This window comes from Nicotiana tabacum, chromosome 16 (genome assembly GCF_000715075.1).
Source record: "Nicotiana tabacum cultivar K326 chromosome 16, ASM71507v2, whole genome shotgun sequence".
Taxonomy (NCBI): domain Eukaryota; kingdom Viridiplantae; phylum Streptophyta; class Magnoliopsida; order Solanales; family Solanaceae; genus Nicotiana; species Nicotiana tabacum.
Window position 1 is genome coordinate 12,496,158 of NC_134095.1, and position 27,161 is coordinate 12,523,318.

Genomic DNA, 27,161 nt, shown 5'->3' on the forward strand with positions numbered 1-27,161 from the left:
GCCGTGTATTTTCTGTTTCTCCCCCTGTTTGCAATGTCAGAAAATTAAAGAGTAGAAGTCCACCATTAAAGGCCATTCAAGCTTTGCTTTCGAAAGTAGGATTTTTTGAGTTTGTTAGTTGTTTGGATTGGGTGTTGTTCCAATTGATTGAAAATATCAAAAGGTATTCAAAATTTAAATTTGAAAGTGATTTGGAGTAGATTTGACCAAGATTTGAGTTAAATTTCAGAAAAGACACAAGGTAGAAGACGAAGTCAGTTTTTTGTATAATTATGTATAATCGCGTATAATAGTGTATATGAGTGTATAAACAAATCTTATACACCTTTATACACTTTTATACACCTTTATACAAGCGTCTGTAGACGAACTTCTTTCACGATTTCCATTCAAAACCAGTCCAAATCTCTATTAAATGACTTCAAATTTTATATACAACCTCCTTATACTATTTCTAACAAGTGTAAATAACACCCACTCTAAAATTTCTCACAAAATCAAATTCGAAATTTAAACCCGCATAATTAAGCTTGTTAAAAATATAATTTTTACCACCCAAATGGATTTGGTTTGTTGAACGAATATTTGAGTCACAATTACTGATTCAAAAATTAACTTAAATGCTTGAGTAATATTTTTTAAAAATTAAATAGTAATTACGAGAATCTATTGGAGTTGAATGTTGAGTATTAGCCTATTATTTTTGGGTTAGTTAGTTGTAAATTGAAATATGGGCTATAAAATTGAAATGTAGGGAGTCAAGTTGTTCTTATGTGAAATTTTCCCTATTTAACAAAGGTAGTTTAGTCATACTAGGTATTTTTGTATAGGATTTAACATTTTCTTAATGGGCGTGCTAAAAGGAAACTGGTCACTTATTGTGAACCGGAAGGAATATTAGTTATGAATTTGAGTCGTGAAATCATTCTGCTTGAATCAAGATACAATGCTTATATCACATTTTCTTGGGAAATGATCCTTTTCCGGATTCTACATAAATACGAGATGTTTCGTACACCGAGTCGTCTTTTTTTTTCTTCTTATTGTAGAGGCCAGAAATTCCCCTCACTTATTTTCTCTTTGCTACTATCTTCCCCAAAGGTTATTGTGGGATGAATAAGATTCATCCACTTTTTAATAAGAGGTCTCGAATTGAGCACCGAAAATAAAAAAAAATTATAGGAGTGCTTCCCTTGTTAATGGTCTTATGCGGTACAATTCGGACTAGTTAGGGCCTCAATGCCGATATTGAATACCATGTGGGAAACCAACAAAAATAATTCTACCACCCAAGTTGTACGATCTTTTCTTATAGCTCACTTCTTTTGTTCTAGTTTTATTTTCTTAATCAGACAAAAGTTTATATCAATAAATTAAAATATTTTAAACTAATAATCATATAGTATGTATCGTGAGTGAAGTACCTACCCTCTAGATTACTCTCCACTAGAGTTACCCCTTACCAAAAATCAGAAATTTTTAGGAGAATCTGGTTATGGTACTGTATACCTAGCTAGCTATAAAAATTTGGATTACAAAGATCATCTAGTCAATATAAATTAAAATGAGATAATAGCGCTAGTTTGAAATCTTTAGTTGTGCAGTTTCTAACATCTAGTCCATACTTTCCCTCTAGCGTAACTCGAACCCATGACCTAACGATCGTGGGTGGATATGCTTTTACCAACTGAGCAAGCCTTACTTGTCACTTATTCTTGAACTTAATTAACTAATTGATACATAGTTTAATAGTCAACGAGAGTGAGGGAGGTAAACCGAATAATTCAAGACAGCTTTATCCTTAGTTTTCACATTCTTTTTATCTATTAACCCTTGGGAATATAATGGAAAGAAACAAAGACGTTGTGCATACATAGTTATGCCAATGTTGGACTTTAAGCCATTGGGCTTTAAAAGAGAAGAAGTGTGAATTGGAAATGGAGGGAAAATGAAAATTTGAAGAAGTGAACTTTTGTCTTGCACTTTGTCCCTCATTGGTGAGGGACAATCACATTTATGTGCTTATATATAGATTCACTTCTTAAAGCTCTTAAAAGGAGTTGAAGAGAATGAACCATCGCGCCGTCGTCGTCGCTCGCTCGGCTCGGCTTCGGCTTCGGCTTCGGCTTCGGCTTCGGCTTCGGCTTCGGCTTCGGCTTCGGATTTGGAAAATGATCGATAAGATCGGCAGTCAGGTTCAGAAGGCCTCACTGGCCGCGGTTCTGCCGCGACCGCGGTAGAATCGCGGCAGTCAGATTCAGAGAAGCTCTCTGGCCGCGTATTTTCTGAAAAGGCACATTTCCAGACACCTCTTCTGATATTTGCCTATAAATTATGAGGCAAGGCTGCATCTTCCAGATACGAAAAAGACTCTACAACTTCTTTCTTTCTGAATATACTGCATCCTAATTCGCAGTCTCTCTCTCTCAAATTCGTAAGTGTGATTTTGCTCCGTTCTTTGAGTTTGTTGGTATCCTGCAGTTTGTATTGCCACTGTTGCAGGAAGGTTTATTCCGTTTTATCCTGGGAGGATTTAATCCATTACCTTGGCAACGTGTGAGGGGTTAAAATTCCTTAAGGACGCACAAGAAAATTGTGGACTCGGAATATTTCTGATTCTTTACTATTTGATATATTTCTTTATTCTTCTAACAGTTTCCTGAATTTTGTTTTAACTCAGTATCGTTCACAGCCAATAGAATCATATAGGGGCATACAATAGAACAATAACCTTATATTAAAACTAATGGAGTACTACTTTTTAAGGATTCAATATATCACAGTTAATTAAACTAAGATGGATCTTGAACATTCTTATTGAATTAATACCCGAATCGGTTTCACATGGAATGTTTATATGTGGGAGAGATTTACATAACTCATCAAAGACAAATGTAATAATCTCGAACAACTTTCTTGCATCATGTCTGTAAGTTTTTGGGATCGTGAGTCGCCCATGTGAACCGATCCGATCCAATCTTATCTGACCCGTAAATAAAGAATTATCTGTTTTTTTAAATAAAGAATGAACAGTTGTGTTACAACTATTCAATCTTATCCTTAAAAGGAGGGAACAGTTATAATTGTTCAAATCCTTTTTGAAAAGGAGAGGGAACAGTTATAACCTAACTGCTCAACCTCTCCTAATAAAAAGGGGAAGTCTTCTGCTTCAAAAGAGAGAGCACGAGAGACATTACGTAGAAAACAAAAAGGAAAAACCGGCAAGAAGGAAAAGCAATCATAACTTTCTAGATTACATCATCACACTAAAAGACATTTAGTTTGTGAACTTTGACCTTGATTTCCTAGTGAAATTAAAGGAGACTTGGAACAGATTCTTTTGGTAGCAACAACAACAATATTCGATGCGAATTTAAGGTACAGAATCCGTTATTTTTTCTCCGAATTATATTACATTGGCATCAGAGCATGGTTGAATGATCCGGTTATTCATGTAAATTGTCTTGAAATCAACTGTTTTATAAGTTTAGGTTGAGATTTTTTGTTGTTGGCTAATTTTTGACAAGTTTCAGAGAAAACCGTTTCTGGTTTTTTGCGTTTTGGCCATCGCTTGTTAAATATTTTGTCCCAAGACTTTTATAATCATGTTCTACTCGTTTTGAGCTTTTCGAAAATATATTATATGTGAAAAACAGATTAAAAACCAGTGAGATATGATTTTTTGCAGATTAGCAATTTTTGACTATTTTTCTGACGAAAAACTGCTTCTATATTCAGCGTTTTAGAAACAACTTGTTAAATATTTTGCCTAAAACTTATATATTCATGATATACTCATTTTGGGCTTTTCGAAAATATTTTTTTTGTGAAAAACGGAATCTTCCAACTTTTAAAAAAATCCTTTTATGATCTTTTTTGTCTTCTACCAGAAATTTGTGACATACGTTGTCGCATTAAATGGTAATAACCATACTTCTGATTTCTTGTTCCTATTTCAGATATGTCTGAACGGGAACATGCTCAAATTGCTCCAAATGGGAGTGATATTGATAGAGGAGCAAAAAGAAATAGTAGAAGAATGTGTCGCAAGAGGATCAAAACTCTAGTTGATTCAAATTCAGAGCCTGAAGTCATAAGAAATGATTCAAGGATGAAGTAGAATCTGAACAGAGAAATAAGGGCACGTAAAAGGCAAGGAAGAAGACTTCTTGAGGATTTCAAGAAAATAAAAATGGCTCTTTTTGTCTCTCTGCTTGATTTTCTCAAATTTTTTAGGATACAATTAGATGAAATTCATAGCAAATTCCTTAGTGTTGAGGATAGGGATGCCTTCGTCATTCTGTATCATTCTTTATCAGATTTTTGAAAGAATAAACTTATTGAAATCTATGGTGAAATTGGGCCTAATGAACCATTATGGAGGTTCTTGTGGGTCTAGGAGCGAGATGGGTAAAACTTTTCCATGATAACTTAATTTAGTTAAGTGTTTTTTTTATGAACTCCTTTATTTTATTTTTGATATATTATGAATATATATCTCTGTGTTTTATCCTATTTTGGATTGGTTGTTATTCTATGTTACTCTAGAATATGGTGTTAATAACAAGACTCAAAATCCTAGTGATTATAGTCTTCATCATATTAATGCACATTAAGAAAAATTTTAATTTTGGTTAAATATTTAGATCGTATATGATAATTGGAATACTTACATATCCTTTCAATTTCATACTAAATGTGAAACCTTCATTAGAATTAATTTGCTTGAATGTGTATGACACATGCATAATTGATAAATAAACTAGCGTGATTGTCTCTTAATTACAGACATGGCATCAAAAAGTATTATTGCTGACTTAAACAAAGGTGAAAAACTAAATGGTGACAATTACGACATCTGGAGTCATACGATATGGTATGTCCTAGATGAGCAGAACGCTTTAGAAGGCATAAACCATGTTCTAAGTCAACCAGAAGAGGGTAACACTGCTCAATACAGACGAAATCTCGAAGTTTATAGAGCTTGGAAAAAGACAAATTCCATTGCACGTGAAATCATTGTGAGTTATGTGGTTGATGAACTGATTCGTGAATGTGAGGAATTTCCTAATGCTCATGCCATGTGGGTACACTTACAAAGAACATATGCGGGTACTTCTGTGACCCGTCTTAGACAGCTGACTATCAAGTTTGACACTTTCAAAAAGCATCATGATCAAAGCATCAAACAACACCTTAGGGTGATGTCAAACATGATAGCACAACTTAAGAGTGTTAGTTACATTCTCTCGGATGAGCAACAGGTTCAGGCAGTGATCCGGTCTCTTCCCAATAGTTGGAAATATTTGAAGGTTAACTTGACCCACAATGAAAGTATAACATTTTTTCCTAATGTTGCTCGATATGTTGAACTTGAAGACGAGCGGCTTGATGTTGTTAAAGCTGCTTCTAATGCCTTTGGGGTTGAATCTAGTGGTACAAAGTGTTCAGGCTTCTAGCGCAAGAAAAATTGGAAAAAGAAAGGAAAGGGTAAGGAGACCGAAGAAGGATCCTCTGAGAAAAAGAAGAAACCAAATTCCAAGAAGGGAAAACGATTTTTCAAAAAGAGAGACAAAAACAAAATGAAGTACTACAATTGCCAAGTTCTAGGGCATTTTGCTCATGAATGTACCGAGCCGAAAAAGGTATCATTCCTAAATGCATCTTTGAGTGTTGTGTATGTTTCAAGCACTTCTTTACTAACTGAATCTTATGTAGATTATAGACTCAGGATCCACCGACCACGTTTGTCGAGATCGATAAGCATTTGTGGAGTTTCGTCGAGTTTCACCTGGATCAAGGTGGATTTATGCAGGAAATAGTGCTAGACTTGAAGTCAAAGGAATAGGCACTTGCAAAGTAGACTTACGTGATGGCCGATCTTTGATGTTGCATGACGTCCTATATGCCCCAGAGATTCAACGAAATTTAGTATCTATCTCTGTTTTATTGGATGTTAGTTTCGATTTGTTTTTTAGTAGAAATGATGTAAGAATATCTCTAGATAATGTTTTATATGGTTTTAGACTTTGTTATGATCGTTTTTAGATTGTAATCCTTCAACTTATGACTATTATGTTAATCATTGTGTAATGGCATGTTATTCAAGTAACAATGATATAGATGTTATTACATGACATGCAAGATTAGGTCACATATGGCAAGATCAAATGAATAGGTTGGCAAATGAAGGGCATTTAGGTTCTTTCTCAAAAATTGATATGCCAACTTGTGAAAATTGTCTTGTTGGAAAGATTATGCGTAAACCATTTGGGAAGGCTAAAAGAGCTGAATTCCCACTTCAATTAATCCATTCTGATATTTGTGGTCCAATGAATGTGAGGGCAAGGTCTGGTGCTGCATACTTCATTATATTTACTGATGATTTCACGCGCTTTGGTTATGTCTATTTGATTTCTCATAAATCTGAAACACTTGAATGCTCTTTAAAAGATATATGAATGAAGTTGAAGATCAATTAGATAAAGGATGTGAATATTTGTCAAAACAATTTGAAGAACTATATACTGTAAACATTATCAGACTATTAACTACTCTTTATACACCTCAACAAAATGGTGTAACTGAAAAAAAGAATAGAATATTATTGGACATGACAAGATCAATTATGGCACAGGCAAATTTGTCTATCTCTTTCTGGGGAGATGCATTATTGACTGCAACCTACATATTGAATAAAGTGCCTTCTAAATCAGTATCTTCCACTCCTTATGAACTTTAGACTGGTCATAAAATAAACCTAATTGATCTATGACCTTGGAATTGTGCTGCATATATTAAAGATCGTTTTGGTGAGTTTGGTAAACAAAGTCCAAAAGGAAAGAAATGTATCTTTATTAGATACTCAGAACGCTCCAATGGGTATGTGTTCATTGATGAATTGGAGGATGGAAGTATTACTGAAATTGTATCATGAGATGTCAGATTTTTGGAAAATGATATTCCCAAAAAGGGGTGAAATAAATGAAGGTGAGCTTCTCTACGAAATGTTGAATTCAGAAGATCAGATAATGTCGTCAGACATACTTGATAGATCAATGGATCAAGAAATGGTTCATGGTCCAAGTGGGAGTTTTGAATCCCAAAATACTATAGAGGAATCTAAACTTCAATTACGTAAGAGTACAAGAAAAGGTGTACCTAAACGATCTTATGAGATTGAGGATTATGTTTTTGTGGTATCTCCGACAGAATTGGATGAACCTAATTCTGTGACTAAGGCTTTATCAAGCCCTAAAAAGGATGAATGGATAAAAGCTATGAAAGAAGAATTAGAGTCCATGAAAACCAACAAAGTCTGGGGATCTAGTTGACCTTCCTCGGGGACGTAGAGCTATTGGAAATAAATGGATTCTTAAAGCTAAACAAAAATCGTATGGGTCAATAGAAAGACACAAAGCACGATTGGTGGCAAAAGGTTTTACTCAAGAAGCTGGAATAGATTATGAGGAAATTTTTTCACTAGTTGTGAAGTTTACCTCTATACGATTACTTTTGGCTATTGTTGCACGTTTAGATCTAGAATTACACCAAATGGATGTGAAGACCGCTTTTTTCAATAGAGAACTAAACGAGAAAATCTACATGGAACAACCTGTAAGTTTTGTTGTTAAAGGCCAAGAAAAGAAAGTTTGTAAATTGAAAAGATCATTTTATGGCCTAAAGCAATCTTCAAGGCAGTGGTACCTGAGATTTCATAAGGAAGTGATTTCATTTGATTTCACCATGATCGAGGAAGACCATTGCATCTATGTGAAAAAGTCCAATGGAAAGTTTGTAATTCTTTCTCTTTACGTGGATGATATTTAGAGTATGTAAAAATTGTTAAGTCATGGCTTTCAAAGTCATTTGACATGAAAAATATGAGTGAAACAGACTATATATAGGTGTTAAAATTCAAAGAGATCGTTCCAAAAAAGTTTTTGAGTCTATCTCAAGAAACATACATAAAGAAATTTTTGGAACGCTTTCGAATGAATAGTTGCAAGCCTATGGATACTCCAATAGCAAGAGGTAAAACTTTAAGCCTTGAAATGTGTTCAAAGACTGAAAAAGAAAAGGAAGACATGTCTCAAGTTCCATATTCTAGTGCTATCGGGAGTCTGATGTACGCTATGATGTGTACTCGTCCAAACATTTGTTATGTTGTGGGTCTGGTAAGAAGGTATCAATCTAATCCCGAAAGAGATCATTGGAATGCAGTGAAGAGAATATTTCGATATCTAAAGGGAACTATAGATGATTCACTATGCTATAGTGGATCTGATTTACTCTAGAGAGGTTACACAGATGCTGATAGGGCTGATGATGGAATGATAGAAAATCAACCTCCGGTTATGCTTTCTTACTTAATTGTGGTGCTATTTCATGGAAAAGTAAGAAACAAACTTGCACAGCTCTTTCAATTATGGAATCTAAATTCGTAGCTTGTGCATCTACAATAAAAAAAAAGTTGTTTGGTTAAAGAGATTCTTTGAGCATTTGAATATTGCAAAGGATTCTAAGGGTCCCAAGACTTTATATTGGGACAGTCAAGTGGTCATCGCATATACAAAGGATCCTAAGAATCACAGTAAAATCAAACACATTGATATCAAATATAACTTTGTGAGAGACATAGTAGCAAGTGGAGAAGTGAATTTACAATACATTCCTACTTGCGAAATGATAGCTGATCCTTTTACAAATGCCATATCTAGAGACCTGTTTGAAAAATATGTTAAGGCTCTAGGTTTGCGTAGGAAATGATGATATTTATGTATTATAAAACAACTTTGTTGTTATGATATTCTCATCAAAGTAAGACTATTGAATTTATGTCTCATATGTATGTGATAATATTTTAGAAATAAAATGTGTCGGACAAGTCGAGAGATTGACTCTCTCACATGAGCAATCACTTCTTACGTCAGAGAACGTGAAGAGATAATTTTCACTCTCATGCTATGAGTTATTTTATAAACCAGACAAGAGTCTCTCTAAGAAAATGGGTTTGAGGATCACTAAAGAGAGAAACTCGGGTTAGACATCAAGAGGTGTCTAGACCAAGGTCTGTATGATGTTGGATAATTAAAAGAAATGAGACACGTGCACCAGGATAAGGTGAGAACATCGTAGCACGTGTTTCATACCACGTGTGTTAAGCGACCAATGGGTTAATGAAAGAATGGTTCCCTACTTCTTCATTGTGTGAGACCCTAAAAAGTTAAAATTAACTTTTCATTGGAATACCCTTTGACCTATTATTGTTCTTGAAATTTCAATCAATGTTGCTACTTTAGCATGTCACTAAAAGCCATGAATGATTCAGCAGTGCAGTGCATGTCTAGGGAAGCAGTTGATTTGGAACAGATAGATTCGAGTAGAAAGGGAAGACGATTAAATTAAAATAATCTGACTTGTGTATACAAGCCTACTATTACACAGACCATATAGATGTCGAGTGTAATTGTGTATATAAAGTTAAACTTGAACTCGAGTTCACCTCTTAAAAAAGATGAGGGATCGAATAAGTAACTACTGAAGTAGTGAAGTCTGTGGTATTGTGAGTACTGATATCCTCATATTAAAAGTGAATTCTTTCCATACGTGATTTAATTCCTATATAGGGCTTATAAAACTTTGAAGGCAAGCCTTGATGCTCATAGGTCAAACGAACTATTTGTCGTATGAATTGTGTGTCTAGTTGATGTAATATTGGCTTGGATCTTGTCCATCTGTGCGAAGTGGGAGATGTAAGTTTTTGGGATCGTGAGTCGCCCATGTGAAATGACCCGATCCAATCTTACCCGACTCGTAAATAAAGGATTATCTGGTTTTTTAAATAAAGGATGAGCAATTGTGTTATAACTTTTCAACTTTATCCTTATAGAAGGAGGAACAATTATAACTGTTCAAATCCTTTTTGAAAAGGAGAGGGAACAATTATCTGATAACTGCTCAACCTCTCCTAATAAAAAGGGAAGTCTTCTGCTTCAAAAGAAAGAGCACGAGAGACATTACGCAGAAAACAAAAAGGAAAAACCAGCAAGAAGGAAAAGCAATCCTGACTTTCTAGATTACATCATCACTACAAGACATTTAGTTTGTGAACTTTAACCTTGATTTCCTAGTGAAATCAAAGGAAACTTGGGGCGGATTTTTTTGGTAGCAACAATAACAATATTCACTGCGAATTTAAGGTAAACAATCTATTGTTTTTGCTCCGAATTATATTACAATATCATTGATAAGATAAGACTATACTAATTTATAGTCTAGTAATATCGATGAGAGTTTTCCATACAATAGGTATGCTCGGTTTGACCGTCCTCTTTCTCCGAGTAATAGAAATTTTATTAATAAAGAAAACGATTTCACCTAATTTATAGTCTACTTCTTTATCACCTCAAATTAAGACATGTAGATGTTGATGGCTACTATTTTAACGGGCAGATACGAAGTGAATGTGTTTTTATAATGTAAGAAGGAGACGTACCAGAAACGACAAATGCTGATAATAAAGGACATGATGTCTATATTTAGTTCTTTCTCAAGTCTCAACCAACAATAAGCAATTATATGTGTATATATATTGCAAGAGCTAAATACTCAGAGCATTTAAAACCAATTACCAAACAGTTACAAAGGTCTGCCAAGAACTCCTCATGCACGTTATAAACTGCATGGATCGATATCCAACGCTATAAATTTACTAATATAATAAACCCTAGATTCCGTTCAATTTTTTTTTACGTCTTATTTATTATTTTGGAAAAATTGCAACCAAGATCTTCAGGTTGATATGGCGGTAGTATTATTTTTATATGCTAATGTTTTTTTTTTTTGTGTGTGTGTATAAACATTATATTTTAAATCCGAATATTCTAACTTCCTTCAATTCTGGTTACTTTCTCATGGAGGAGTTCATATCAGGCTAAGATCAAAATAATAGTTGTTGATATCCCAAGTTACATGTTTAATTCTATAAACTTTAATTTTTATATACTGATAATGTAAAAAAATTATTACACTATTAGGTAAGAAATAATAAGTAATCATTCATAAAAGATGAATTAACAACTTGAAAATAAGACCGATTATCTACACAACAAGTTAAAATATACCGCCAGTGCAAAAATTTGTTTCACCGTCCGTATATAGAAATTAAATAAAAATTTATATTATTCTTAATTGAAATGGGAAGGCTAGAATAACCTAGAAGATGCTGAAAGATTTTTTTAAATATATATTTACTTGGATCATCAAGGTGACAGTTGTACTTTTGCAGAGGTAGCTGTGAGAAGGGGAATATGAAAGGGAAGCAACAAGAGAAAGATAAAATAGAAAAGAAACATGTGTGTTTTTTTGGAGTGTATTGCCTGCTACCTTCTTCTGCAACTGCAACTGCAACACCAATCCTCAAATGCAAGAAACCTTAAGGCCTGTTTTCAAAGCAGTGTTTAAATTGATGATCATAAGTGCCACCGCTACATCGGGACGGAGGGGGCCCACCCTGTAAGGGCGGAGCCATAATATTAGTTTCGAATTTGCACGATTCTATAGCTTTTGATTAAATTTTATATTTGTATTAAAAAATTCATTAAATACGTATAAATATTTAATTGCGAGCACAATAACTGCTATAGGTTTAATAGTAAGTTCAGAATTATAAACTTTAAATCATAACAACATCTCTACTACCCTCAACAGACCAGCCGAGCACCTCTTTCTTTTGTTATCATTTTCTACTCTCCATGCATTTAAATTGGATAGAATAAGATATTATATTTAATCAAAAAATAAAGAGACATGTTCTCTGCAAGAAACGGTTCGATTGGATAAAAAGAAGCCAAAATAGGCAGAATTTGTTGTTGGATGGGGGTTTCTTTTGAAACATAAAAGTTTACACTTTGCATTATCATTGTTGCATCACCTTATCTTCTATTCCTAGATTCCTATTTTTTATTTCTTGTTTGTATTTTTATATTCATATATTTCATTCGATACTTAATATAATATATTTTCAAGATTTATTTCCACTTTCCTTACCCTTCCTTTCTCATCGGGACTTGCAGGGGGGTTTCAGAGGAAAGAAAAAAATATGACAAAAAAGAAATATCACTATTACAATATCACATTACTAAAGCAATCAGCAATCAGAAGTGGTCCAACTTTTTCTTTTTTGGTCTCTTTTTCACATGATTTTCATCGCAACAAGTTGGGAAGGGGATTGTTTCACTGCCAAATTGGGCAATCAAACAGTCAAAAAAGTATGATGCCAATTGTTTGGTTCCAACCGCTCTCATTTTCACAAAGTATCACTTTTCTTGGAAAGGAAATTGAGTGCAGGAATTGAATTCCTTCCTTCAGATTTTCATTTTGCGGCTTAATTGGCAATTCTTCTTCTGTTTGGAGATAAGGGTGCAGGCTTGACGATGTCATCAACGTTTTTCAATTACATTTTCTCTGTATGGAAATGTTTGAGCCCAAACTTCTACTTTATATTTCCTTTTCCGACCCATGCACGTGCTTTTCCAATTCCCTTTTAGGTCATGCAGTATACCACAGGAGGTTTCAATATTTGGTGAGGCATGTGATGGGCCACGAGAGCAGCATAAACCATGTTAAGATACTGTATTTGATATTCTGGAGAAGGAAAAAATATAACTGTATTGGGGGAAATCAAGTTAATGTGCTGACATGTCAAGACACGTGGATTAATAAAAGTATGACAACTGGCAGAGAATATTCAAAGAGCTGTGAACCTTAACAGGTACGGACAAGAATACCAGAAAATAAGAAGGGACGGTTACTCATATCTCTTGGTAACTTGAAGAGATAACGGAAGAATGAACCTGGTTAGCAAAAAGTACAGATACGTATTATCTGTAATTAATGAGCATCAATGACGGAAAACGTTATGGAATGTTCACGAAATAGTTATGATTGCTAATTATAACGTTACATTAATGACATTAATTGCTCATTATGGCTCTATTATGTGAAGAAAGAAATGTAGTACTTAGAAATAGCTATAAAAGGAGAGAAATAACATTTGTAAAGGGACACGAATTATTATTGGAATACACTGATTTACTTTGCTTTCTTTTGCTTACTCAGTTACATTTCAATTCAATTTTTCTTTTTTATTGTTTCCTTATTTGATTATCAGTAACCCGAGTTCTTTTAGAATTAACCTTTGACCGAAATTCCTATTTTCTAGTTAAACAATAATGTATAAACAGAATATAGAATATACAAATTTAATCCGAGTCCACTGAATTTATAGTGTTTCCTTAAGGAACTTAATCCCCTCCCAGTACCCGAGGTTGTGGATTATTTCCTCCCAGGATAGAACGGATTACACACTGGTGTAGCAGCACTTCAAACCCCAGTGTTTCAGCGAACACAAATGGCGGCAGCAAATCACACTTACATTATTTGTTTTGTGTAAAAAAAACAATGCAAAAAGGAAGAGGAGAACTCAGAAATTTCGTATGGAAAATCTAGGGAAAAATGTTCTATTTATAGCCAACATCTTGAGTTTAAACGAAGAGGTGCAACTCTTCAGAAGGTCTGTCATGACTCTTCACGTAAAATTGTCATAACGTAAATGACTATTTACGCAACATAAAACGGGAAAATTAATTTTCCGTTACAAAAAAGGATAATTTGGATTAAATAATATTACGTTAATCTTTAATATTAACACACAAATTTGGTCCAAAAAACTAATCAATCAATCATTTGACCAAAGCCAAAGCCGAAGCTGAAGTCGAGCTGAGCAACGACGATGGCGCGAGACTTACCTTTTTTTTTAACTCTTTAGGAGCTAGAAGAAGAGCAATTGTATATATACCCATCAAAAGTCTTTTCCTCCTCCAATATGGGACAATGTCCCTTTGTTAAGGAGGGAAACTCAAATATTTCATTTCCCCTCCATTTCTCATTCACCCTCTTTTAAGCTAAAATAAGCTTAAAAACCCCAACAATCCCTCACATGAATTGGGAATGGCTATATCACGAAAATATGCATGAAAACTATGTGATTTGCAAGAAAGGATTAATTGCATCTGGATAAGTAGGTTTCCCTTTGAACTTTCTGTAGTGCACTTACGTCAGATATACTCAATCAATTGGTAGATTTGATATCTTTGAACCGTCGAACTTTGGTGTATACCTAGACAACCATAAGCCATACAACCAACCCTTAACCGTCTTTGGTTCTCATTGTTGTGTTTGTTTCAGCCATGAACATCGCTTGGTTTCATAAGTCCGTAGAGAACTGACCTTACAAAATTCTCCTTGATGCGGCTAACACTTCACACTTACATAGGTGATTCCTAAACGTGTCATCCCGTAGATACACTATTTGATATACCCTGTATCAAATTTAGAAACCATTAAGAAACCTTAATGTTTTATCCTTGGTACTGAACATTGTCTCATCACAAGAATGGATCAAAACTATTGTTGACAATGTTAAACCGTCATTAATGACTTTGTTTAATCTCCTTGAACCTAGATCTTGGGATCTCCAATCTTCTAGGTAGAGTTACCGCCATAATGACTTGTCCTCGACCATAGTCACATTCCCCTCGATGATTTCTCAACTACCTCTCTAGTTAGGCCTTTCGTAAGTGGATCCAATACATTATCGCTTGACTTTACATAGTCAATCGTGATAATTCCTCTAGAGAGTAATTGCCTAACGGTTTTATGCCTTCATTGTGTATGACGAGATTTACCGTTATACATAACGCTCCCAGCCGTTCCAATTGCCGCTTGACTATCGCAATATATGCATATTGGTGCCAACGGTTTAGGCCAAAATGGAATGTCTTCCAAGAAATTCCGGAGCCATTTAGCTTCTTCACCGGCTTTATCTAAAGCTATAAACTCAGCCTCTATTGTAGAGTGGGCAATAAAAGATTGTTTGGGCAACTTCCAAGATATAGCTCCTCCCACAATAGTGAATACATATCCACTTGTGGACTTAGAATCAGTTGAACCGGTGATCCAATTTGCATCACAGTATCCCTCAATTACCACAGGATAATTACTGTAATGTAAAGCAAAGTCCTGGGTATGTTTTAAATATTCCAAAACTCGTTTCATTGCCATCCAATGAGATTGACTTGGATTACTTGTGTACCGGCACAATTTACTTATAGCACAAGATATATCTGATCATGTATAATTCATGATATACATTAAACATCCCAACACACGAGCATAATCCAATTGTGATATGCTTTGGCCTTTGTTTTTTGCTAGTCCAAGATTCGCGTCAATTGAAATCTTTGTAACTTTAAAATCTAAGTACTTGAATTTTTCAAGTACTGTCTTAATATAATGAGATTGTGACAAAGCCAGACCTTGAGGAGTCTTATAGATCTTAATATCCAGAATTAAATCAGCAACTCCCAAGTCTTTCATACAAACTTGCTAGTTAGCATACGCTTAGTCGCATTTATGTTGGCAATGTCATTACTCATTATCAACATATTATCTACATATAAGCAAACAATGACTATGTCATTTGGAATATTTTTTAATGTACACACATTTATCACATTCATTTATCTTAAAACCATTTGACAACATTGTTCGGTCAAATTTCGCATGTCATTGTTTGAGTGCTTGTTTTAGTCCGTAAAGAGACTTAACAAGTCTACATACCTTCTTTTTTTTTACTTGGAACCACAAACCCTTCCGTTTATTCCATGTAAATTTCTTCCTCCAAATCTCTATCTAAGAAGGTAGTCTTAACGTTCATTTGATGAATTTCAAGATCATAAACTACAACTAATGCTACTACCGTTCATATGGACGTAATTCTTATAATTAGAGAGTATCTATCAAAATAGTCAAGACCTTCTCGTTGTCTACACCCTTTGACTATAAGTTTTGTCTTATATTTATCTATAGTGTCATCATCTTTTATTTTCCTCTTAAAAATCCATTTCAAACCCAACAGTTTATTTTCAGGAGGAAGATCAACTAATTCTCATGTATGGTTGTTCAATATGGATTCTATTTCACTATTGATTGCCTCTTTCCAAAATAATAATTCCGAAGAAGACATAGCTTCTTTAAATGTTCGAGGCTCATTTTCCAATAAGAAAGACACAAAATCCGGTCCAAATGAAGTAGACGTTCTTTGAAGTTTACTACGTCTTGGATCCTCCTGATTAAACGTACTTTCTTTTGTTTCTTCCCGAGGTCATTTAGATCCTTCACCAATCGATTCACATTTTTTTATACGAATATATATTTTTGAAGAATCAACATTATCTGATTCTATCACCATATTATTATGAATGTCGGGATTTTCTGCTTTATGAACCAGAAGTCGATATGCTTTACTATTGGTCGCATATCCTATGAAAACACAATCAACAATTTTTTGTCCTATTTTTACCCATTTGGGTTTATGAACTTGCACTTTTGCCAAACACCCCCACACTTTAAAATAATTCAAGTTGGGTTTCCTTCCTTTTTCATTTTTCATATGGAATAGATTGTATTTTGCTATGGGGTACTCGATTTAGTATTCGGTTAGCCATAAGGATGACTTCCCCCCACAAGTTCTGTGGCAAACCAGAACTTATCAACAATGCATTCATCATCTCCTTTAAGGAACGATTCTTTCTTTCCGTAATTTTATTGAATTGGGGCGTGTAAGGGGCCGTTGTTTGATGAATAATTCTATATTCTAAACATATTTCTTCAAAAGGATAATCATATTTACCACCCATATCACTTCTTATTATTTTGATTTTCTTGTTAAGTTGTGTTTCAACTTCATTTTTGTATTGCTTGAAATTTTTGTATTGCTTGAATGCATCTATTGCTTCATCTTTACTATTAAATAAGTAAACATAGCAATATCGAGTAATGTCGTCAATAAAAGTTATGAAATATTTCTTTCCACCGCAAGATGGTAATGACTTCATGTCGCAAATATCTGTGTGAATTAAGTCTAAAGGATTTGAATTCCTTTCAACTGAGTTATAAGGATGTTTAACATACTTATAGTGCACACATATTTGACATTTTGATTTGTTGCATTTAAACTTAGGAAATACTTCCAAATTAATCATTTTTCGCAAGGTTTTATAATTGACATGTCCCAAACATATATGCCATAAATCATTTGACTCAAGTAAGTAAGAAGAAGCTGAAATTTTATTATTCTCAACGACCATTATATTCAGTTTGAAAAGGCCATCGGTGAGGTAACCTTTTCCTACAAGCATCTCATTCTGACTTATTACAACCTTAGCAGAGACAAAAATGCACTTAAACCCGTTCTTAATGAGAAGTGCAATAGAGACTAAGTTTTTCCTAATCTCAGAAACATGAAGGACGTTGTTCAAAGTCATCACCTTGCTAGAAGACATTTTCAGAAATATCTTGCCACATCCTTCAATCTTGGTTGTTGCAGAATTTCCCATATAAAGCGTCTCTTCGGGTCCAATGGGAGCATAAGTAGCAAATGCTTCTCTAACAACACAAACATGGCGAGCTTCTCCAGAATCAACCCACCATTCTTTAGGATTTTCCACCAGGTTGCATTCAGAAAGCATAGCACACAAGTTGTCAATATCCTCATGCTTTTTAATCATGTTTGCTTGACACTTCTTCTTGTCTTTTCTTAGAGCACGACAATCTGCAGATTTGTGTCCAGTTTTCCACAGTTGTAGAAATTTCCTTTGAACCCCTTCTTGCTTGGGTTGCTTTTCAGTCCAGAAGTCTTCTTCCTCTTTCTATTATTTTGAGGAGCATCCTCAACAATGTTTGCTCCCATTATTATTGAGTTTCCACGATCTTTCTTTTCAGCAACTTTGTTGTCTTCTTCGATTCTCAACCGAACAATGAGATCTTCAAGCGACATCTCCTTGTGTTTGTGTTTCATGTAATTTTTGAAGTCCTTCCACAAAGGAGGCAACTTCTCAATCATCGTTGCAACTTGGAATCCTTCATGATGACAATACCTTCAATGAACATTCTGTTAGTAATAATAATATAATTAATACTTTCAACATCGGTATTAATTCGACTTATACCTTCAGCAAAGACATCGAGAATAATCACATGCAGTTCCTGGACTTAGGGGTAATAACAGACTTGCTATCTACCATTTTGTAGTCCAAAAATTTAGCGGCAATGAATTTCTTTAACCCGGCATCTTCAGTTTTGTATTTTCTTTCAAGCGCAATCCACAATTCTTTTGACGTCTCCACATTACTATAGACGTTATACAGATCATTCTCCAGTCCGCTAAGAATGTAATTCTTGCACAAAAAGTCAGAATGCTTCCACGCCTTAGTCACGAGAAAGCGTTCATTGTCTGGAGTTTCATCGGGCAGAACAGGAACATCTTCCTTAATGAAATTCTGTAGACTTAAAGTCGTCAAGTAGAAGAACATCTTCTGCTGCCACCGCTTGAAATCAATCCCGGAAAATTTTTTGGGTTTTTCTGCCAGTGTCGGTGTCAATGCCGATATTGTTCGGCTTGTCGATGCATTGGCAGTCACCATAAGAACAGTTTGATTTTCGTTCACATTCGTCATTTCTGTAAAAGAATGATACAAACAAACGTTTAATAAACGACGAAGTTTTTATATCTTCAAACCGAATAAAACTGGAGTAGAAAATCACGTAGATTTTAATCTCCAATGGAGTAGAAAATTGCTAGGATTTTAATCTCCGAATAATAGATAGTAAACCAAAACAAAATATATGTTAAAGTTAAACAAATGGAGTAGAAAACCACGAAGGCTTTAATCTCCAAAACGGGAGTAGAAAATCATAAAGGTTTTAGTCTCCAAAACAGTGAGTGTAACACAAATACAGAAAATATTTAAGTTCCTTAAGCTTTTTAAGATACTGTATTTGATAAATAATTTTGGAGAAGGAAAAAAAATAACGTATAAATAGAATGTAGAAGAAACAGAATTTAATCCGAGCCCACTGAATTCATAGTGCTTCCTTAAGGAACTTAATTCTCTCCTAGTACCCGAGGTTGTGGATTATTTCCTCCCAGGATAAAACGGATTACACACTGGTGTAGAAGTACTTCAAACCCCCCAGTGTTTCAGCGAACACAAATGGCGTCAGCAAATCACACTTACATTATTTGTTTTGTGTAAAAAAAAACAATATAGAAAGGAAGAGGAGCCGTATGGAAAATCTGAGGGAATAATGTGCTATTTATAGCCAACATGTTGAGTTTAAATGAAGAGGTGCAACTCTTCAAAAGATCTGTCATGATTGTTCACGTAAAACGGCCATAACGTAAATAGTTATTTACGCAAAATAAAACAGGAATTCAAAATGGGAGCAAAAACGGATAATTTGGAGTAAATAATATTACGTTAATCTTTAATAATAACAAATAAATTTGGTCCAAAAATAACCAATCAATCAATCATTTGACCAAATTCGAAGCCGAGCGACGACGACGGCGCGAGGCTTGCCTTATTCTTAACTCTTTAAGAGCTAGAAGAAGAGTAATTGTATATATACCCATCAAAAGTCTTCTCCTCCTCCAATATGGGACAATGTCCCTTTGTCAAGGGGAGGAAATCAAATATTTTATTTTTCCTCCATTTCCCATTCACCCTCTTTTAAACTAAAATAAGTTTTAAAAACTCAACAAACCAATCATCTAGTGATACTAATTTCCTGAATTTGAAAGTTACATTGTGATAAAAGGGTAGCCCGGTGCATAAAGTATTTTGTATTCATGAAAGGTTTGGGGAAGGGTCGTAGCTATTGGAGTGTGATGTAGATAACTTACCCTAATACAAGTATTGACGACAAATTCAACGGCTCAAATGTATGACCTACAGGTCACTCGGAAATAACTCTGTCGTTGCTCCAAGACTCCCCTTCGAAGTTCATTACGATAAGATTTGTGATAAATTGGGGACTTTTTGAACAGTTTCCTCAAGGTTGACGTTTTGACGAGGGACCACGAATCCAATCATTTCGACGCTTATGTCCTTGCAGTTTTTGTCTTATCCTATCTTTTCCATCTCCTAAAGATATTGGATTTCAAAAATTACTGTTGTAGGCTTATTCTTGTTTTCACGTTTGTTTGTTGCAAAGGCCGTCTTGATAATAAGAACACGACCTAAGAATATGAGACTTTTGAGTTGCACTTGAATTCTCGGGTATGTCAAAGGAAACAAAAGGATAAATGATGCAGCGTCGAAGCTAGAAATTTTTTCAAGAGTATTTAAATTTAAAATAAGTGAAAAAAGTTTCTAACAAAGGGTGTTCAATATGTGTTATATATCTCTAAAACGTAATATTTTACCTATGTATACAGTGCAACTTTTCGACGAAAGGTGGTCAGTTAACCACCCTTATGACCATGTGGTTGCGCCACTGAAATGATGCTTAAATCTAAAAGCAAATGTAAACACGCTGCATAGCAGTGGTTGAAATAGTTCAAGATTGAAAACTTAAAGACATAAGTATGATAAAAATGTGAGATCACATATATAGCAATGAGCGGCAGTTGGAATCAACTGAAGTCAGCCGTTTACTGAACAAGAAAATACAACACTCCATTCTAGTATTAAAGGGCAACCCGGTACACTAAGCAACCGCTATGCGCGAGAACACTCTATTCTGGTATTAAAATGCGGATTATGAGAACTGGCTGATCGGGTCTGCAATACTATCCGACTCAATTTGAGAGCCATGTACTGGACCTACCTTAAACAGCTGCTTCTCTCTCAGTCTGCAGTCAGCAATAGCATATAAGCTCAAGGGAAAACTTCCAGTCGTCGAACTCAGATTAATGAGAGTTCCACATAAGATACTACCAATTGAAATAAAGACAAGGCACATTTAGAATTGACTGAATACAAATGCAGCGAGAGTTCTAGACTCATTAATTTAAACCTTTTGTTCACGGCCAAAACTTCAAGTAAAGGAATCGAATTTCATCTATACCGTCATAACTAATCACTGCTAAATAAATATTACACAAAAATTTAAGAAGCTGCTGCAGATAGTAATCCATTGAGAGCAAGCTCACTGGGTGAGCACATCATGTAGGTGGAAGACTCTAATCTATAAGCAGCTTCCCCTTCCGTTTCATCCTTTCCCCTCAGAATATGTTGAAAAAAAATATATATGTTATAGGCTGTGTCACGCAGTATTTCCAGCTGGTTCCCCATCCAATAGCTCGGTTACACAAAACTCATGTAGATTTTGATACTTCTTTTCCCATTGCTGAATCATTTGTATGGACCTGCTGCGGTCGAGTTTTAGCTTTTCGATCTCCATTTGAGCAGCAGCAGAAGACCCTTGTCTCTGTAAGCAGGAAACACTCGCTATTAGTTGCAATGAATGATCACTTTTGTCAGGCAATAGTATGACATATCTATAGCAATGGGATTAACTGTCACGGCAGTTGTACAAGCATCAAAAAGTCAAAGTGGTGCATATTGCCGGGATAAACAAAATACATCTCAGAACATCTTGTAAATATAAATTTTGGACCTTAATAAGTCAGCTTACATTGTCATTTACATCTGCCAACCAACGAAGAAGAAGACATCTCTTCTTGTTTTAATGTGAATGAAAGAGATCTAGTATCTATATGTATGGGCTAGATATGTCAAAGTACTAGTTGTTTCTCCTTCACTTTAAACTCTGTTTTCCACAAAAACACAATTTTACTTTCCGAAACCTTATATATGTTATTAATTTGTCGAAGTACTAGTTCGTTTTTCCATCATAAGTGCAAATAGAAGCTAAAAGCCAGCTAACTGCTTCTTTAAGAAAATAAATTTGAACCAAGTTATGTGTGTAGTCAAACTACCCAGCAATTCTGCCGGCAGTCTGTCTTCAGTTCCATTACCTCCACTAAATCACCACTTAACGGTCAGATAGCCCTTTAAGTGCATTACTGCAATTGACGACAAGACCAATCTTTTCACATAAAAAGAATGAAAACATAAAGATGTTGAAAACGAAAATTTTAGATGGTACATACATACATCAATCGCAGAAAGATTGTTCCTAGACTCTAAAACATACCAACATGAATGTGCCATGAAAAAGTAGTTCATGAAAACAGTTGAGCACATGAAGAGTTTCACAGAGATGATTGCTGTAGAGCCACTATACCGGTTTTAAAGGATAAATAAACAAGTAATGAAAAATGATAAGACTTTGGTGAATGTTGGCATGAGCAAAATCCACATTTTCAAAGTATCTATTCCCCATCAGAAAGACGTGATACTCCTTCCCCAGAAAAGAGCCCTTTGTTTCTCATTGACAGTATCAAAACTGGATCTACTTTCAGTAAAATGTTTAACACATCTATAATACAAAAAGTCATGTTGACCATTTTCCTCTTTTATTTACCACTTCCTCTCTATTCGTATAAAAACACAAAGTCAACACCTGGACCACATATTCCCCTAATAAACACTTTTTTTATAAGGTAAAGTTTAATTCCCTTAATAAACACTTAACTATTCACATTTTCATCTCTTCTCATAAATAGTCACGCCAAGTCAAACTAGGACCATTAAATTGAGAAGCAACAAATATAAAAATTTACAACTGAAAATGTCCTATTCATAACATACACACTTGAGAACATGGAACCCGCAATAATAGTGACACGGATTTGAAAAAACAAAAAAAAGGAAATAGGAAAAGGAAATGCACATTAATCAAGAAAATCTGACCTGAAGCTCTAAGATTTGATTATTTAGTGTCTGAACACTGATATATGAAGCTTCAACAGATCTATCAGGATTGACCCGGGGGCCAATTACTGCCACATAATCATTATCATCTGCTGAGTTAGCATACTTTTCCAATGGGGGTGGTAATGATACCCCATGTCTCTTTACGGACGGCCCTTGGGAATTCACAGATCCTCTGGGACTCAGGAGAGATGGTTGTCTAACAACAACAATATTGTTAACTGGGCCTGTTAAAAATGAATAAAAAGATAAGATATTTCACTGACTTGGAAAAGCAAGAAGGAAAAAGAAGAAAATAGAAGTTGAAACTAGATATATATTAAGCCACCATTGAAACGAATAATATTTGCCACAGAATCATCAGATTTATCATGTGAGGATACTACCAAGTGTCCTAATTGAAAGAGCTTTAATTTAACTCTTTCCACATTTTACTAACTGTTGCAAGACATTAGGCTTTCAAGAAGGGAAACAAGCCCCTTCTTCAAGCCTTACTCTTCCATGACACTAAGTGATCAAGGAGGGTACACCCCACAGCTAAGTTGCGCGGACTCTTCGTTTTTGGTGCCGCACCCGTCTCGACATAGGACGGGAGCAGGAGCGGGATACGTCCCGGATTCAGTCAACTAATTTCGGATACTTTGAGCTGAGTCCATCGACAAATCCGAACCGATCCGTTCAATTTCGGATTTCGAATTGGATCGGATTTCGGATTGTGTTTATTAAAATTTCGGATTTCGGATCGGATTGGTATAATTTTAATACGATCCGATCCGATCCGAAATCCGAAATTATTAGGGCATGTATAAATACTAAACTTTAATTTCGGATAGTTAGTACTTCTTTTACATTTTCCTCCAAGTTACTACCTTTACAATTGATGGATTTAGCTATATTGGCACCATATTACTCTCATAATTGCATAAACATGAATTTTTCTTACTGCATTGCCTCTTTTACAAAGAAAATATACATATTAGTTTGCAACTTTGAGGCATAATAATCCGATCCGAAATCCGATCCAAACTTTAAAATCCGATCCAATATTAATTCGGATCGGATTCGGATTGCATTTTCTAGAATCCGAAATCCGATCCAATCCATGCACAGCCCTAACTTAGCCCCACAGTATTTCTATGGAATCACTTAGAGAAACCTTAAACTTTTTAAACCTTTCTTTTAAATAATTCAACCATGCATTTAACAAACAAATTTCTTGTGCATGATTATCAATTTTTCAAGAATTTCAAGAAAATGTATTAAAGTAGTAGCAATGAGTCATTTGAAGAAGTACAAAGGGCATCAATTGTACCTTTTGCATGCCTAAAAATTCGGGCGATGTTATGGTCTTTAGTGTTCCACACCCGAACCATGCCATCCTCTGATCCAGAAATTAGCAAGACCCCGTCCGTAGTTAATGCTAAGCACGTAATAGCCTTACTGTTTCATGAATAGTTGTAAAGTTATTCAAGGAAAATTAAAAACAGCTAAGGGATTGGAGACAAAAATTAGTATGTATCTGCAGGACTGGCACAGAAGTTCAAAAAATTACAGGGACTATCTCATCATGGTTCAAATAATAACAAGCAAAAATGGCATGACCTCATATAGCTGAAAAGTTACAGGGAAAATTTTATCATAATCCTATAAGAACATCCAGAAACTAGTTTAACTCCTCCATACACATATTGGGAGTAATTCCCTGGTCGCAAAATTCAACCATACATACCCAGAACACAAATTCCACACGCTTCATGCCTAAAAGTTATAGATTCCTACTAAATGGCTCTTGAATTTCAGCATTCAAAAAGAATAAAGAGATTCAAAGCAACAATTTTTTCACGCTTGACACTTCAGCATGAAGCTATTAGTGATGCCAACAAAAATTAAGTAGTCACATGGTGATTTCATGTAATCCATAGGACAGCAAAGGACAATATAGAGGTACTCATGAAACACAAAAAGTCATACGGAAGCTTTTCCAAACATCTTAAACGAAAAATAAAAAGAGATAAAACTTAAAGGTTTACAAAACCAGACTTCGTATTAGCTAATATATATATATATAACTAATCGTATATATTACAAACCTTTGCTCAGACAAAAAACCAAGAATATGCAATCCGTAATTACTGTTGGGGTCAGCAACAGCATTTAGTGCAGCAATGTATATTTTCCCATCTCTACCACCAGCATAGAAGACATCTTCACCAGGGTCCAATGCAATAGCATCAATTACTGATGGAAACACAATGTTTCTCAACAATTTTCCTCTCGACAAGCTCCATACCTAAGACAAATGAACAGCTAAGACTATTGAGACTCAAACAAGGGTATACAGTACATTGGTTCCAACTAATTAATTGTTGCCAGTCACTATGGTGATTAGACAAATAACACGCTGAAAAACCAGTAAAAAAATGATAGAACATATTATATTAGTAAAAAAAAATGAAATCATCCTTAGCATCCAATTGAAACATAGCGAACTTGTCGTAGAGGCAATCGACACAATTCATCATGATTGACCATCAGTCATACCGGAAAAGTTCAATAAATTGGGAAAATGACAAGGCGAACCTTGCATGTTCTATCTTCTGAAGCAGATACAACAATTGCATTAGCTCCGCCATACCCAGTCACAACATCAGTCACCTTCAAAGAATGCTCAGAGAAACTATACTCGTAAGGCTGTCTTGCTTTCTCCCTCAACAAATCATCAAATACCCTAATTTCAGCCAAATTCCAGTGATTAGCCCTCAGATCATCAAACAAAAACTAGAAAAGTGAAAATCATAGAAAGCAAATACTAGTACATTATAAGAGACCAAACTCGAACAGATCCATCCTCTGAACCAGAAATCAGAAGTGATTGATCATCATTGAATTTCAAGCAAGTAACTGCCCTATAGTGAGCATGCCACTTCTTAAGTAGTTTACCAGTCGCAACCTACAAAATATAAACAAAACATAAAACATTTAATCGATACTGTCAGATACAGTGAGCTAATAAATGGACATATGACCAAAACACGACTTAGTATAAACCTGCCACAAGTATATATCACCGGATGCACCTCCTCCGGCCATATAAGTTCCCTCATTGTTGCAAACAAGTGGACTTATAGATTCCGCTGGAAAGCTTTTAACTTCAACTTGAGGCTACAAATGTAATTACTAAAAAGTCACAATTATGGCCACTAAATAACAGTTTAATCCAAAACTAGGTTTTCTAACAAGCAATGCATCGAACAGCTTAACTTCGAACTTTAATAGTGTGAATTTATAAAATTAAAAATGAGTTATTGTTTACCTTGTTCCAGGACCAGTAAAGGATAGAGCCTGACGACGATTTGGTAGCACAGAGTTGAGAGGAGGCGAGAAAGCGGCCGCCGACACAGACAAGGCCGTGGGAGGGGGAGGAGCAAGACCGATAACGAAGGTGCTCGGCGCCAGTATGGAGGTCCCAACAGCCGATACCGGCATCGGTCGGCGACGACGCGATTACCAATTCCAGCTCCGTCATTTGGTAGGTTTAGTGAGAAGAAGTGCTCACTGTTTTGCTGGAGACTGCCGGAATGGTTCAGTTTTTGCGCGAGTTTGAAATTTTGAAGGACGTTGGTACTGAGGGTCTATTAATATCTGGGCTGGACAGGCAATCTCGATATGGCTATTCATTACTATCTCTGGCCCAGTAAAGCCCATTAACGTTATCCAATCTAGCCCGCTCGTTGAGTGAAGTTGAGCTAAAAGTTTTCAGCCCGTTTTAAGCGGTTGACACTTAGGAGTAGGGGTGGCAATTTGAGCCCAAACCCATCTAACCCGCCCAACCCGTCCAGAGATTAATGGGTTGGGTTATAAACATTTTAGCTCATGGGTCAATTTGGGCTGAGTCCAAGTTAACCCATTATATTTTATAGTTTATTCTGACACATTAAGCAGCCCAAATACAACCCATGAAACTCATTCAAAACAAAAGGTATCTCAACCCAACTTATATAGAAATTTATTTAGTTTCCCCAATTTTACTTTTTTTTGTTTGTATTTTTAATTTTATGTTCTTTTGTTTTTCTGCACCATCCGCCCACCCTGCCCCCCCCCCCCAAAACCCCCCTCCCCTTAAAAAGAAATTTTTTACTTTTTTTTTTGTATTTTCAGTTTTCTGTTTTTTTTTCTGCACCACCAACCCCCCACCCCCTTAAAAAAAAATTTACTTTCTTTTTTTGTATTTTTACAATTTTCTATTTTTTTCTGCACCACCCACCCCCGCAAAACAAATTTGTATTTTCAATTTTCTGTTTTTTTTCTGCACCACCCCACCCCTCCCCTCAAAATATTTCTTTACTTTTTCTTTGTATTTCAAAAAAAAATTACACTTTTTTTTTAAAATTTTCTGTTTTCTATTTTTTTTGT

The 27,161-nt window shown here is 35.2% G+C and overlaps 2 protein-coding genes across 2 annotated transcripts; one reads left to right on the forward strand and one right to left on the reverse strand.

Annotated features, from left to right (window-relative positions):
• Window positions 1-4,790: 4,790 nt before the first annotated feature.
• On the forward strand, window positions 4,791-5,459 carry LOC142170153 (uncharacterized). Its single transcript, XM_075231982.1, has one exon. It carries the CDS (start codon window positions 4,791-4,793, stop codon window positions 5,457-5,459), a length of 669 nt encoding a protein of 222 aa, XP_075088083.1.
• A 15,398-nt stretch (window positions 5,460-20,857) lies between these two features.
• LOC107817903 (protein ROOT INITIATION DEFECTIVE 3) lies at window positions 20,858-26,359 on the reverse strand. Its single transcript, XM_016643799.2, has 8 exons — window positions 26,062-26,359; window positions 25,797-25,910; window positions 25,565-25,698; window positions 25,329-25,476; window positions 24,839-25,038; window positions 24,061-24,188; window positions 22,728-22,975; window positions 20,858-21,339 (listed from the first exon to the last, which is right to left on the reverse strand). Exons 1-8 carry the CDS (start codon window positions 26,272-26,274, stop codon window positions 21,175-21,177), a joined length of 1,350 nt encoding a protein of 449 aa, XP_016499285.1. The 5' UTR covers window positions 26,275-26,359; the 3' UTR covers window positions 20,858-21,174.
• Between the last annotated feature and the right edge of the window lie 802 nt (window positions 26,360-27,161).

Bases quoted from the DNA above. Each gene is read 5' to 3' on its own strand.
- LOC107817903 (XM_016643799.2), bottom strand. From the start codon at position 26,274: ATGACGGAGCTGGAATTGGTAATCGCGTCGTCGCCGACCGATGCCGGT. The intron at 25,039-25,328 runs GTTCGCCTTGTC...CATTTGTCTTAG, and splicing joins CAGAAGATAGAACATGCAAG to GTATGGAGCTTGTCGAGAGG. The intron at 21,340-22,727 runs GTCAGATTTTCT...TCCTGCTTACAG, and splicing joins ATCAAATCTTAGAGCTTCAG to AGACAAGGGTCTTCTGCTGC.
- LOC142170153 (XM_075231982.1), top strand. From the start codon at position 4,791: ATGGCATCAAAAAGTATTATTGCTGACTTAAACAAAGGTGAAAAACTA.